The sequence below is a fragment of the Motacilla alba genome, chromosome 3, assembly GCF_015832195.1.
Source record: "Motacilla alba alba isolate MOTALB_02 chromosome 3, Motacilla_alba_V1.0_pri, whole genome shotgun sequence".
In the NCBI taxonomy this organism is placed as follows: domain Eukaryota; kingdom Metazoa; phylum Chordata; class Aves; order Passeriformes; family Motacillidae; genus Motacilla; species Motacilla alba.
The window spans coordinates 171,790-184,675 of NC_052018.1; the positions used below are offsets into that span (position 1 = coordinate 171,790).

Below are 12,886 nucleotides of genomic sequence, written 5' to 3' on the forward strand. Positions count from 1 at the left end.
TCCCTGGGGGAGGGAGGACAGGCAGGCAACTCCACGGGGGCCTAGGGCAGGCCCAGAGGCACACTGGGGCCTCCAGCAGCCCCGTCCTGCCTGGGCAGGGTGAAGTCACGACCGGCAGCTCTGACCCCTGCCCGTGTGGCAGCACCGCCACGTCCCCAGCCACCCCTCCTGCCTGTTTCTGCCTGCCGGAGCCTTCCTCTGCCGGGGTCTGGGGAAAAGGGGGGAGGGGGGAACAGGACTGGTTCCATGGCTGTTGCCGTGCTGGTCGGTGTAATTTATATTGTGTATAAAAGCATTAAACAGTCAGTTTTGTTATCTGCTCTTCACCCTGGGGGCCTTGTTCTGCTACAGAGGAAGACGGCACAGGGCTGGCACGGAGAGGGGAGGGACAGCAGCCACCCCCCCAGCAGACAGCCTGGTACCAATCAGGATCCGTTTTAATCATTGTTGCAGTGTGTAAACATCAGTTACTGTCCATTAATGCTCTGTCGGGCTGAGCAGCAGGCGATACGTGGTTACAAGCCTAGATTATGCTGGCGTCTATGAGCGGGTTAGAGGGGACTCTGCGCGGAGCCCCGAGACAGCTTACTGCACTCTGTCTGGGAGCACAAACCTAAATGCTAATTTGGCATTATGGAGCCTGCCTGGCTCTGCCCCCGGGCTGGGCCAGGCCTTCCCAGCTGGGCCAGGAGCAGCTCTGCCCCCAGGCTGGGCCAGGCCCTGCACTGCAGCTCCAGGGCTCTGCCCGGGCAAACTGTTCAGGTCAAAGGAGCCCTCTCCCAGCTGGAGCCAGCAGCGGGAGGAGTTCAGCTGCCCCCACCCCGAAGGCAATGGCGGGCTGGGGCTGAGCTCCCAGCCCCGGGGAGCAGGGAAAGGTGGATGTAGCAGGTGAGAGGCACGTTGATTGCAACCTGGCTGCAGGTCGTACATTCCTCAGCGGAGGCCCTTGCTCGGGCCGGGGCTGTCCTGGGAAGGGGCACTACAGATCCTCATCACCAATGCCCTCAAAGGCGTAATTGCCGTGGAAGTCGTTAGCACCCACGTCGTTTGCAGAGCTGGAGTGGCTGATCCCACGCAGACTGACAGAGGTGAGCTTGCTCTGTGGAGAAGGGAGACGTTAGGAGGACACCCCTAGCACCCCTACCCACATCGCCTGAGGTCTCTGGTGCACCCACACACAACTCACCGAGAGTTTGGCCATGGGCTCCCAGGAGGCATCAGGTGAGTCCTGTGAGGACAGCACAGTTGGGCAGCACAGGGTCATGGGACACAACACCCACCTCTCCTTCCACCTGCCCCCCTCCCTCCCCAGGGAGTCCGGCTCACTGAGTTGGTCCAGGACCTCTTTCCCTTCCCAGCTCTGGAAGCAGGGCTTGCACAGCCCTGCCACGGGGACAGTGCCTCTTCTGGAGGCAGTGAGTTCTGGTACTCAACACGTCAGAGCCTGTGATTGCACGTGTCCCCCCCAGGGCTGCAGGGTCCCACTCACCAGCAGCGGGGGTGACTTCACGGCTTGCTGGCTGTCCGAGCGCCGCAGGGCCCCGTTCACCCGCCGCCGAAACATCTGCAGGGAGGAGCTCAGCTTAGCCACACGGGCCCCAGCGCCAGCTCTGGGCTTGTAACCAACCCTGGGGATGCTGGCCCCATCCCGAGGGGAGCACTCAGGACCCAGTCCAGACCTAGGAGTCACAGGGCCAGGTTGGGATCCCATTCCAGAGCCATCGTCCGGCCCCAAGCCTCACCTTGCGGATGCTGCCTCCAGATTTTTTCACCATCAGCTCATCCACCATGGACTGCAAGCAGATGCTCAGCATGATGGCCTGCAAGGAGAAGTGTGACATGCACCCCACAGCCTTCCCACAGCCTGTGCAGGGCCCAGCCCAGCCCTTCCCTTCACAGCCACCGCCAGCCCGCCATGCAGGCAGCTCTACCTGTGGGCTGGTGATGGTGACCCACTGCAGCCGGTCCTTGCTCATCAGGTACTCAAAAGCCAGCTCCAGCTTCACCTCGGCCTTCCCTGGGCTGCTCCCCGAAGGGCCATTGTTCATCGGCACCTGCAGGGACACACACCAAGGCTGGCAGCCTCCAGAGGGGAAGGAGCAGCTCCCCAGACACCAGTGCAGCTCGAGGGCAGCACCAAGCCAAGCATGGGACACCTGCCCAGTGCCCACCAGTCTTCTGCCACTGTCAGGTCCCCTCCAATACCAATGATCCCCTCAGTCCCAAGGCATGATTCACACCCTCTCCAGGCCTACTGGGCCAGAAACTGGCATCAGAGCCAGCGCCTTTCCCAGGAAGAGGTGCCAGCCCAGCCTGGCACAGCCCCCCCGGAGCCCTCCCTGCTCTCCAGGCATCACTCACCGAGGATGTGACCCGCCAGCACCGCATGCGTGTGACCTTGAAGCTGCCCTCCTTGATCTGCTCGTTGGGCAGCCGCACCTGGAAGTTGAGCTCGTTGTTGCCGGCACTGACGACGACGTGGCAGCCCTTCTCGGGGAAGTCGGTGACGCAGGGGTCGAACTTGAGATAGCCGTAGTACTTGAGGGTCTGCGCCAGGCGGATGAACTGCGGGCAGGGCCAGGGGTGCTCAGCACGGCCGCCCGCCCGGGCCAGGAACGGGCCACCGACCCGGGAGCACGTGGAGAGGGCTGGTGCAGAGCCAGAACTGCCCCAGTCGTGGCACTGCACCCTGCCCTACCTCCTTCTTGGAGACCTTTTCTTGCAGGGACTTCAGCTGCCGGTGCTGTTCCTTGTTGACAAGGATCCATCCGTGTTCGATGTCTGACACCGTCTACAAGCAGCAGCAGAGGCTGGTGGGTGCCCGGGAGCAGAGCCCCCCGAGCCCCTGCCCAGCTGTGGCCAAGGGGTGCAGTGTCCGTCCTCACCTGGCTGTGCCACACCCAGCCTCACCTGTGCATAGAGCAGGTTCAACCCCACACGATGCTCCATCACATCGTCGTCATAGGCCGAGTCCCAGTAGCTGGAAGGGAACCACACGGGTTAGCCTGCTCCTGACAGCAGTGAAGAGAAAATGGCCCTCCTGTGGGCTGGCAACCGGCAGTCACTGTGCCCTGCTCCCCATCTAAACCGCCTGCCGCGGGACAGGAGGAACGAGCACAGCAGGGCAGCCCATGCTCCAGGGTCAGGGATGCTCAGATGTGTTCCTGGGGGCCAAAGCATCGGTGGGCAGCAGTGGCAGGAGGGGAGGGTCCCTCTGTGGAACAGGGAGCCCTGGGCACCACCCCAGTGCTGCCCCACGGCCTCGCTCACCTCTTGCGCAGGATGATCTGGAACTCGGGGTTGTGCAGGCTGGTGACTGACACGTAGGGCAGCTCAAACTCCTGCAGCTTCCTCACAACTGCGGGGAAATGCCGGCTCAGCAGCAGCTCCGGGCAGCAGGAGCCCCTAGCCCCCAACACCAGCTGTGCCCCCCACCCCGGGCAGGCTCCAGGCACACAGCCCTGCTCCAGGCAGGGGGCAGAGCTCATGTCCCACCACAGGGGGCTCTACTCACAGGAGAAAGCTCCATCCTTGGTCTCTCTCACTAGGAAGAGGCTGAAGTAGCCAACCAGGTCATCTGGCAGATCCAGCTTGGAGGCCACAGCCTGGGAGGAAGAGCAGGATAGTCCCGATATAGTCCCAGCATGGTGGCAGACCCAGCCCATGTGCGTTCTGGGGCCTCCCAGCAGCAGGAAGGCAGCACCTCTGCTGCCCTGTGGCCAGGCCTGGGCTCCCTGCAACCAGGACACAGCCAGGGGACCCCAAACGTCAGTCTGGGCCCAGACACACCCTGCAGCACACCCATTTCAGCTCCCAGCCCCACCAAGTCAGCCCTGCTCCAGGGTGGGCAGATGGCAGGGGAGGGCAGGGGGGGCTATCAGGCTGGGAGAGCCCCACGCATGTGGGAAACCCCAGAGGGCAGCAGGAGGGCTGGTCCCAGCCAGCACGAGAGCTCTGGCACCTCAAGGACATCCTCTGTCTGGTCCGACGTGAGGATGGTGACCTTGACCTTCTGCCCGTTGGAGAGCAGCACTTCCAGCACCACCTCCTCCGTGGGGATCTGCTGCGTCTCCTGCAGAGAGAAACAGCGCTGGCACCCCAGCCCTCACACAGCCTGGGCCCGGCCCCAGCTGTGCCCCTCACCTGCTGCGCCTTGCGCAGGAAGCTGTTGAAGGTCTCGCTGCCGCCCAGCGTTGGGTCCTGCCGCACTGCGGGAGGGGCACGAGCAGTCAGGCGTCCGGGGGAAGGGGCAGGGACCCACCCTGAGCCTGGCCCTCCTGCAGCCCCTCAGCTCGCCCTCAGACTGCACAGGGAGCCCCCTGCACAGCCCCGCTCTGCCAGGGCAGGGCAGGGGCTGGGACAGGAGCTGGCACCCAGGGGACAAGGCCATCAATGCCAGCGCTGCCCGGGGAGTGCACGAGGCATGGCAGGGAAGGCAGCAGGGCGGGGAGGAAGCCATGGGCCATGGGACAGGCCCAGCTTACCAGCCTGCATGTACTTCTCCAGCTGCTCCCGGCGCTGCTCTACCTCTGCTGGGGTGAGCGTGAAGATCTTCTTTGGGGGAAAGGCTGGGACCACGTTGGCGCCATACTCCTTCCTCAACTGGGACAAGAGCAGAGGGCTGCAGCAGCCCCCAGAGGGACAGGGGCCGCCCTGATCCCCACCCTCGCTGATCCCCAGGGACTGGCAAGAGGAGCAGAGAGCTGCCAGCATCCCTCATCCGCGTGGAGCCCAGCAGCACGCAAGAGCCCGGATGCAATGGGACAGCCCGGTGCCCCCGTACCTGCTCGTGCAGGCCCAGGAGCTGGCTGTAGCGCACCCGGCAGTGCAGCACCCCGTTCACGTGGATGTTGTAGGCCTGCAGGAGAGAGGCCAGTGAGACCCAGCAGCTGCCAGGTGGAGGAACCCCAGGAGCCGCCCAGGATGCCAGGGAGCACCCGGGAAAAGGCAATATTCCTGAGGACCCTGCCGGAGGGCAGACGGTCAGAATCGTTGAGGCAACATGAGCACATCCAAGAGATGCGCCCGCTGGACTCCGGGCAGGTCTAACCCCGTCTGCCCAGCCACGGGGAGCACAGAGCCACGCTGCAGCCCCGCAGACACGTCCCCAAGCCAGCACGCAGGGACAGCCCTCCTCAGTGCCAGGGCTTCACAAGGAGCGGGACCCTGGCTGAGCCCCCTCTGCTCTGGCAGAGCACAGCTGTGACTGCAGAGCACACAGGGAACACCCGGCACCTCCATGGTCCAGCTCCCGGCACCTCAGCGTAGGCAGAGTCCTCCCAAGGGACAGCACCGTCCTCCCAAGGGACGGCACTGTCCTCACATGTCCTGCCACCCCACAGCACTGTCTGGGAGGGCGAGAGGATGGCCATGAGCCCCCAGCCAGCCATGGCAGCCCGGCCTCAGCCTCCCAGGGATGCCCCCAGCGCCCTGCCCAGGGCCCAGCAGAGGTGCCAGCCCAGCCCAGCCCAGCCAGGCCGGGGCTCACACCGGCACCTCCCCACCCAAAGGCACCAGCCCAGTGCTCGGGGCTGCTGCGGGGAACCGGGAGGGACAGAAGCGGCACCGGCAGCACCCGCACCTGCCCAAACCAGGGCTCTCCATCAGGCCACAGCTCCTGCCCAGCCCCCGGGCTGCCCAAGGCTGTCCCCAAGGTCTCCCCCAGGCCTGAGGAGCCTCGGCAACAGCGGAGGGCAAAGTGCAGGGGGGTCACAAGGACGAAATGCCTGGAGGGCTGCCTGCTCCCGTGGCCCTTGAGCAACCGCAGCTAATGCGGGTCGCCAGGTCTCTCCATCACCGCTCACCGACCGTGCCCCACCGCGGGGGCCGCGGGCACCCCTGGAGAGGGATTTCAGCACGGGGAGAAAGCGTGGGTCCTGGAGCCCAGGGCTGCCCACCCTTACCCCGAGGGCAGCGGTGCGGACCCTCCGCCCAGCCCGGGGCTCTGCCGGCCCCGGGAAGGGGTCCGGGCACTCGAGAGCCACCGGCAGCCGGCGGCAGCGTCCCCCGACTCCTCTCCGGAGGCGCCCAGGGCGCAGGGACCAAAACAGGAAGCCGGGACAAACGGACGGACGGGCGGGCCAGGATGAGCCGGAGCTGGGGATGAGACCGGACGGGGCCCCAGCGGGCTGCCCGCCCCCGCCCGCGGCGCCCGGGCCGGGCAAGGTCCGGACATCCCGGGGCTGCTCCGGGGACCTCCCGCGCCCGATCCGGCGGCGCGGGGGCGGCGGGGCCCGATCCCTGCTCGGCCCTCGCACAGGGCACCGGCCGGGGATGGCGGCGGGCCGGGACCTGCCCGCCTCGCCCGGCCCCGGTCCCGGTCCTGATCCCGACCCGCCACCGCGCCGGGGCTGCGGACCCGCACGGCCCCACCGGGGCCGCACCGCGCCCGGGCCGAGGAGCCGCGCCACCCACTCGGCTCCGCGGGGCGGCTCCGTTCTGCGGGACAGCTCCGCTCCCTCGGCCCCGCTCACCACGTAGGCGGCGGCGCCGCCCTCCCCGGCGCGGGTCTCGGTCTCGGGAATGGAGAAGTGCATGGCCGGGCCGAGCGCGCCCCCGCTACCCGCCTCCCGCCGCCGCCATCTCGGGCCAGCGCTCCCCGCGATGGCGCGGCCGGCAGCACCGCCCGCCCCAGGGCCGCCCCGCTCCGCCCCGCCCGGGGCCGTCGCTCTCCGCCCGCCCCGCTCCGCCCGCCCCGGGCCGCGCTGCCCTGCCCGGGCCGCCCCGAGCGCCCCGCCGCGCCGGGGCCGCGGGCGCGCCCGCAGCGAGGGCCGGGCCGGGACCGCGCCGGGCCGGGGGCGGGGGCGGGGCCGGCAGGGACCCCCGGGAGCGCACCGGCCGCACCGGGGGTGACGTCATCGCGTCACGGAGGGGAGCGGCCGCCGCGGGTCACGTGGCGCCGCCGGGCCGGCAGGGGGCGCTGAGGGCGGCGCCATGGCGGAGCGCGAGGGCGAGCGCGGGGAGCGGCCCCGGGACGCGGGGAGCGGCCCCGCTCGCGCTGCCGTCAGTCCCGGCGGGAACCCCGAGGCAGCCGCGCCGGCGGCGGCGGGACCGCAGGTGAGCGGGGCCGGGGCTGGTGCGAGGCCGGGGCCGGGGAGCGGGGCCGGCGCCGCCTGACGGTGTGTGCCCACAGGCCCCGGAGCTCTCCCGGGAGGAGAAGCTGCAGCTGCGGAAGGAGAAGAAGCAGCAGAAGAAAAAGAAGAGGAGCGAGAAGGGGCCGTCGGCCGAGCCCGCGGAGCCGGGCGCGCCCCCCGAAGCGGGGCAGCCGCGGGGTGAGCGCCGCCGTCCCGCCGAGCCCCGAGCCGGGCAGCGCCGGGCCGGGCCCGCGGCTGCCCCGGGCTGGCAGCGCCCGGAGCCGGCAGCGTCTTCCAGCGGGAACCTTGGGGTGTAGCCCCGCTCCGGGCCCCCGGGCAGCCGCGTTGCGTGGGCACTGCGTGGAGAGCGCAGCCCCCTGCCCCGGCAGCGCGGCGCTGCCCCGGCGTGCGGTGCCGGCTGCGCCGTGCCGAGCGCCTGGAGCCCCTGGAGGGCCCGGAGGGCTCTCCCTGCCGCGGGCTGCCCCTCGCAGTGGGCTGCATCTCCCGGCCAGACTGGGCACAGGCTCCCCCTTCCTCCCCCGCAGCAGCTGCCCAGCCCACGGCCCCCCCTGCCTCGGCCGATGGCCCCGGTGACGGCGAGAAACCCGCGGCGGGCAAGAGCAAAGCAGAGCTGCGAGCGGAGCGCCGGGCTAAGCAGGAGGCTGAGCGGGCCCAGAAGCAGGCCAGGAAGGCGGAGCTGAGCCAGGCAGCCACGACGGCCAAGCCCCGGCAGAGCCCCACCGAGCCCCAGTCCAGTAAGGCTGTCAGCACCACGGGGGGCAGAGGGTGACTGAGCAGGATGGGGGGCTGTGGTGTGGGCGCACGCAGAGGATGCCCGTGTGGTCCATCCGTGCTCTGGGTTCTGCCTGTCCCTGGGTGCTGCCCTGCCTTCCCCGAATTTGGGGGTGCACCAAAGCAGCCTGGCCTCATCCCAGCTGTCCTTGCAGTGGTGAAGCGGCTGCCGGAGCACGTGCAGGTGGATGACCCCGCTGCCCAGAGGAAACTGGCCAAGAAGCTGGAGAGGCAGCAGGTAGGAGGAGGACCGGGTGACAGGCTGCACACCTGGGGCAGCTGTGCTGCAGAGGGCCTGGGGGGCACATGGTGGGACCAGGGCCTGCTCTCTGAAGGGCAGAGGGGAACTTTGCATGCCCTGAGCAAGTGCTGGGTGTGACTGGTGGCCCTGGAATGAGCAGAGCACCGGGTGAGCCATCACAACGCTCGGCTGCAGGTACCTCTGAGGCAGGACTATGGCACCAAGGTCAACCTGTTCTCCCACCTCCACCAGTACAGCCGGAAGAAGCCACTGACGCAGCAGATGAGGTACAGGGCCTCCCCAGCCCAGGGCTCTGCTTCGGCTTGCCTGGCTGCAGAATGCCTCTGCAGGAGGGGTGTCACAGTACTGCATGTGGGATACCCCTGATGGAGTGCTGGGGGATGTTCCACTTGCTTTGGGGAGTGGCACTATGGGCAGCCCAATATCTTTCCTGTAGGGAGAGTGCAGGGCCACAGGAGAAGTGGCTGTGGGGAGAGCCTGGCTCCTCAGGTTACTGCCAGCCCCCTTCCTGGGCTGTCCCTTGGGTTGTTGGGCTGGGGCTCATAAATGTTGAGTGTTTTGGGCTGCAGAGGTGCTGACAGCTCCCGCCCTGCTCCCTGCAGCATCCCCTCCACAGTGATCCACCCAGCAGTGGTGCGCCTCGGGCTCCAGTACTCCCAGGGCATCATCAATGGCTCCAACGCCCGCTGCATCGCGCTGCTCGAAGTCTTCAAACAGGTACCCGAGAGCTGCCTGGCAGCAGGGGCACTGTGCTGCGTGCAGCAGTGTGCTCCTGTACCCTGGCTGCTGGGGCTGTATCGGTGGCCAGTCATCCTCAGCCTCTTCCTTTGGGTCGTGCCACGGCAGGGCCCTTTTGTGGCGCTGCCACTGCTGTTCTGAGTCCCTGGAGCTCCCTTTGCCCCTCCAGGCAGCGTGTCAGGCTGTGCAGGACGTGTGTGCCCCGAGTGCAGCCTGTCAGGCGGGGTGCCCTGAGGTTATACTCCCTTTCTTCTTGTCCCAGCTGATCCGGGATTACTCCACTCCCCCCAATGAGGAGCTGTCACGGGACTTGGTGGCCAAGCTGAAGCCACACATCAGGTGAGGGCTCCCAGTGCCAGAGCCGAGGGACCAAAGCTCCACAGAGTGTGGGCCATTGTTCACATCTCTGGGTTGGCGTCCACCCAAACTTTGGCTGACTTTGCTGGGCCTCTGCCTTCCTGCCCAGCCTCCCTCTCCCTGTCTTGGCCCTCCAGGCTGCTTTGGAGCTAAGCCCATTTCTTCTGCAGTTTCCTGAACCAGTGCCGGCCTCTCTCAGCCAGCATGGGCAATGCCATCAAGTTCCTCAAGAAGGAGATATCGTGCCTGCCTGACACCCTGAGAGAGGATGAGGTGAGTGGCCTTGCTCGGTGGCAGGCTCCAGCCCTGGGCGAAGGAGCTGAGCAGGGGTGGGATGCAGACACAGAACAGCGCTGCAGTGGAATTGAAAGCTTGTTATTAGGGAGCAGAGCCTGATCCCCACCCGGCTCAAATCAGGGAGCTGCTGAGAGCAACAAAGTCTGTATGTGATGTCTCTCCCCAGGCAAAGGAGAAGCTCCAGGACGTGATTGACAAATACCTGCGAGAGAAGATTGTCCTGGCAGCTGAGGCCATCTCAAGGTCTGCCTTTGAGAAGATCAACGACCACGACGTGATACTGGTGTATGGATGGTGAGCACAGGCAGTCGATCCCGCGGGTGGGAGGAGGGCATGGAGCAGTGTGGGAGGTGGGGCTGTGCTGGTCCTGCACAGGGCTCAGCAATGTCCTTCCTGCTATGAAGTTGGATTCCAAGAACCCCAGAGCCACAGCTCCCTCCACCCCAGGGCACTTACAGACCAGCCAGGGTTGTTCATGTTTAAACAAACTGCAACAAAGTCAAATGTTGGGAAGCAAAAATACAGGAGTGTGCGTCCCAAGAAGTAGAGCTGGGGAAAAGAACCAGAGATTGCTGCAGCAGGAGTCCAGGGATGCTGTGTATGCTGGGCAGAGCAGGAGCAGGGGCAGGAGGCCAGTGCAGGCCGGGAGCGTTGGGAGGGGGCGTGGAGTGGCAGAGTCCCTGGTGCTGGTCACAGACAGGGAGGTCTGAGGGCCGAGACATCACCTTTGCCAGGGTGCTTCCTTGTGCAAAGAGAGGGAGGCGCGCCCGGGGAGCCGTCGTGGCAGGAGGGTTCGGGAAGGGCAGCGTTCCCGAGGATGAGGGTGGCGTCGTGGCCAGGCAGGAGCCTGCTCTGGTGGGAGGGCAGCTCCTGACGTGCGCCCTGCAGCTCCTCCCTGGTGAACCGCACGCTGTGCGACGCCCACGCCAAGAAGGGCGGCGCGTTCCGCGTGGTGGTGGTGGACAGCCGGCCGCGCCTGGAGGGCCGCGAGACGCTGCGCCGCCTGGTCCGCCGCGGCATCCACTGCACCTACGTCATGATCAACGCCATCTCCTACGTGCTGCCCGAGGTGAGGGCCGTGCCGCGGGCCAGGGAGGCTGCGGCGTGGCCAAAGGTGCTGACGGAGCCTGTGCTTCCCCGGCAGGTGTCCAAAGTGCTGCTGGGAGCCCACGCGCTGCTGGCCAACGGCTCTGTCATGTCCCGCGTGGGGACCTCGCAGATCGCGCTGCTCTCCAAGGCCTACAACGTGCCCGTCCTGGTCTGCTGCGAGACCTACAAGTTCTGCGAGCGGGTGCAGACAGATTCCTTTGTCTCCAATGAGCTGGGTATGGCTTCTGTCCCTTTCCTCCCAGCTGGGACCTTCTCTCCCCGTCCCTGCTGTGGACTACGACAGGCTGCTCGGCCCTGCCGTGCCTCTTCTGGGCAAGGGGTGACTTGCAGGCAGGGCAGCTGGCAGGCAGGGGTGTGTGCTGCTCCAGGGGCAGGATGGAGAGGTGCTGTCCCTCCCCCGATGCCGATTGCTTCTCTGCTCTCTGCAGATGACCCTGATGACCTGATTGTGCTCCGGAAGGGCCAGGCCCAGCTTGGGGGCTGGGCAGAGAACAAGTCCCTGCGCCTTCTTAACCTGGTGTATGATGTGACGCCCCCAGACCTGGTGGATTTGGTCATCACAGACTTGGGCATGATCCCCTGCACCTCAGTGCCTGTGGTCCTGCGCGTGAAGAATGTGGATCAGTAGTCAGAGCAGCTGCATGGACACTAATAAACCAGGCCCCAGTACGCTGTGTGTGCCATCTGTGGTGTGGCAGAGCCCTGGCACCCGTGCCATCCATGTCACCACTGGCACAGCTCTGCACCTTCCTTGGGGCCTCTCCTTCCACTCCGTGCTGCAGCATAGACGAGTCTTCCCTGTCCCTCGGCCCCTCCTGTGGGGAAGCCGTGACAGTGTGGCCATGGCCCTTCGCTTACCCTCCTCGGAGATTTGGTGGCGCTCGGGCGGAGCCCCGAGCTGGGCTGGTGGGGGAGAGCCCGGGTCCCTGTGGCCCCGGCCGCTGGAACCAGCCCCGGAGCGGGCCCTGCCCCGCGGGGCCGGCCGGTCGGCGGGTGATGCCCGGGGCGGGGAAGCGCGACCGGCGGTGCCCCACCGGCACCGACACCGGAGCGGCTCCCGGACCGCCGGGGGCGTGGCCTGCCGCCGGGGGCGGGGCCATGTAAATTTCACTGCTACTCTGGCCGGGGCGGTGCTCAGCGGACTCCTCATGGGGCGTGGCCATGCAAATTATTTTACCGCGCGGCATGACGGGACACAGCCCGCGCTAAGACCCCGCTGCCCCAGCATGCGCGGGCCGTGCCGAGCCGAGCCGTGCCGTGCGGAGCTGCGGACTCACAGCGCAGGGAAGAAACTGATATCGGGCAGGGCGCTGCACCCCGGGTGTGCTGACCCGTGCGATATCACCACTGCAGCGTGACTGTATAATTTGTGGTAGGAGAGATGGTGCTCGCATTGTCCTTGATTTCGGAGTGTGGAGGAAGAGCTGTAATCAGGGCTAGCTGCAGGTAGTGTGCACAGGTTGTTGGTTGGTATTCCAAGCTGCAGCCGCCAGGATCGTTTACAGACGCAGTTGCAAGCCCGACTCCACGGGGCCTCGGCGCCCGGTCCCTGCTCCATCTCCATCTGTTCGGAAGCAGCCCAGCCTCGCCTCTCCGGGCTCCGGCGCGCGGGTGCAGAGGCGCCTCCGGCCCGACTGCGCCCTCGGTGGGACGGCAAGACTCGGGTTAGCGTCCCGGCCAGCCCTCCGACCTCGCGGGGGGACAGAGACTTCATCCCACTCGGGGTGCGTCAAATTCCTGCTCTCTGGAAGTCCTGCTGAGCTCGTGGACTCGGCCGGCGGTGACAGTGCTCACGGAGCAGCATCCCGTTCCCATTCCCGTTCCCTTTCACCCGGGTGTTTCCCTGCTCCTGCAGACACGGCGTGGGACAGGCTGGGATCATCCCGGCTTCCAGGACAGCAGGCCATGGGCCCCCTTTAGGGATCTGCTGCCCAGTTATTGCGGAAAGTGGGGATATGTCTCCCGGGCACCGGCACGGCCTGTTTGGAGAGGGCACCCTGCGATGCCCCTGAACCCACGGCTATCCTGGAACCGCACACCGAGAGCACGGCCGGACTGCCCTCGCTGCTTCCCCGTCCTGCCAGGGACTCCCACACCCCTCACGGGTCGCCTCCTACACCCGGGGTCCGAGATCCACGGCTCCCGTGTCCCTCGCCCTGTCCTCGATGCAGCGCCGGGTGTGCACTGCCCTGTCCCATCAGGGCGAGCAGTGCCCGCCAGCGCTTCAGCCCGCGGGTCGAGCTCCGTTCGAAATGGA

At 66.8% G+C, this 12,886-nt stretch overlaps 2 protein-coding genes across 3 annotated transcripts; one reads left to right on the plus strand and one right to left on the minus strand.

The window, feature by feature from the left end:
- Window positions 1–253: 253 nt before the first annotated feature.
- On the minus strand, window positions 254–6,685 carry SNX17 (sorting nexin 17). The gene is made up of 15 exons (XM_038130419.1): window positions 6,474–6,685; window positions 4,784–4,858; window positions 4,485–4,602; window positions 4,144–4,208; window positions 3,962–4,072; window positions 3,515–3,605; window positions 3,271–3,358; window positions 2,911–2,980; window positions 2,699–2,791; window positions 2,362–2,565; window positions 1,932–2,054; window positions 1,743–1,820; window positions 1,490–1,564; window positions 1,187–1,228; window positions 254–1,099 (listed from the first exon to the last, which is right to left on the minus strand). The coding sequence occupies exons 1-15, from the start codon at window positions 6,534–6,536 to the stop codon at window positions 980–982; spliced, it is 1,416 nt and encodes a 471-aa protein (XP_037986347.1). The 5' UTR covers window positions 6,537–6,685; the 3' UTR covers window positions 254–979.
- Window positions 6,686–6,746: 61 nt separating this feature from the next.
- On the plus strand, window positions 6,747–11,398 carry EIF2B4 (eukaryotic translation initiation factor 2B subunit delta). 2 transcript variants are annotated; one of them, XM_038130413.1, is made up of 12 exons: window positions 6,747–7,056; window positions 7,133–7,271; window positions 7,619–7,828; window positions 8,021–8,103; window positions 8,302–8,393; window positions 8,730–8,844; window positions 9,128–9,204; window positions 9,393–9,495; window positions 9,686–9,813; window positions 10,408–10,588; window positions 10,664–10,844; window positions 11,058–11,398. In XM_038130413.1, the coding sequence occupies exons 1-12, from the start codon at window positions 6,934–6,936 to the stop codon at window positions 11,255–11,257; spliced, it is 1,632 nt and encodes a 543-aa protein (XP_037986341.1). In that variant the 5' UTR covers window positions 6,747–6,933; the 3' UTR covers window positions 11,258–11,398. The 2 variants fall into 2 exon arrangements, with proteins under 2 accessions (XP_037986341.1, XP_037986342.1); XM_038130414.1 differs by having other exon boundaries at window positions 7,622–7,828.
- Window positions 11,399–12,886: the final 1,488 nt, after the last annotated feature.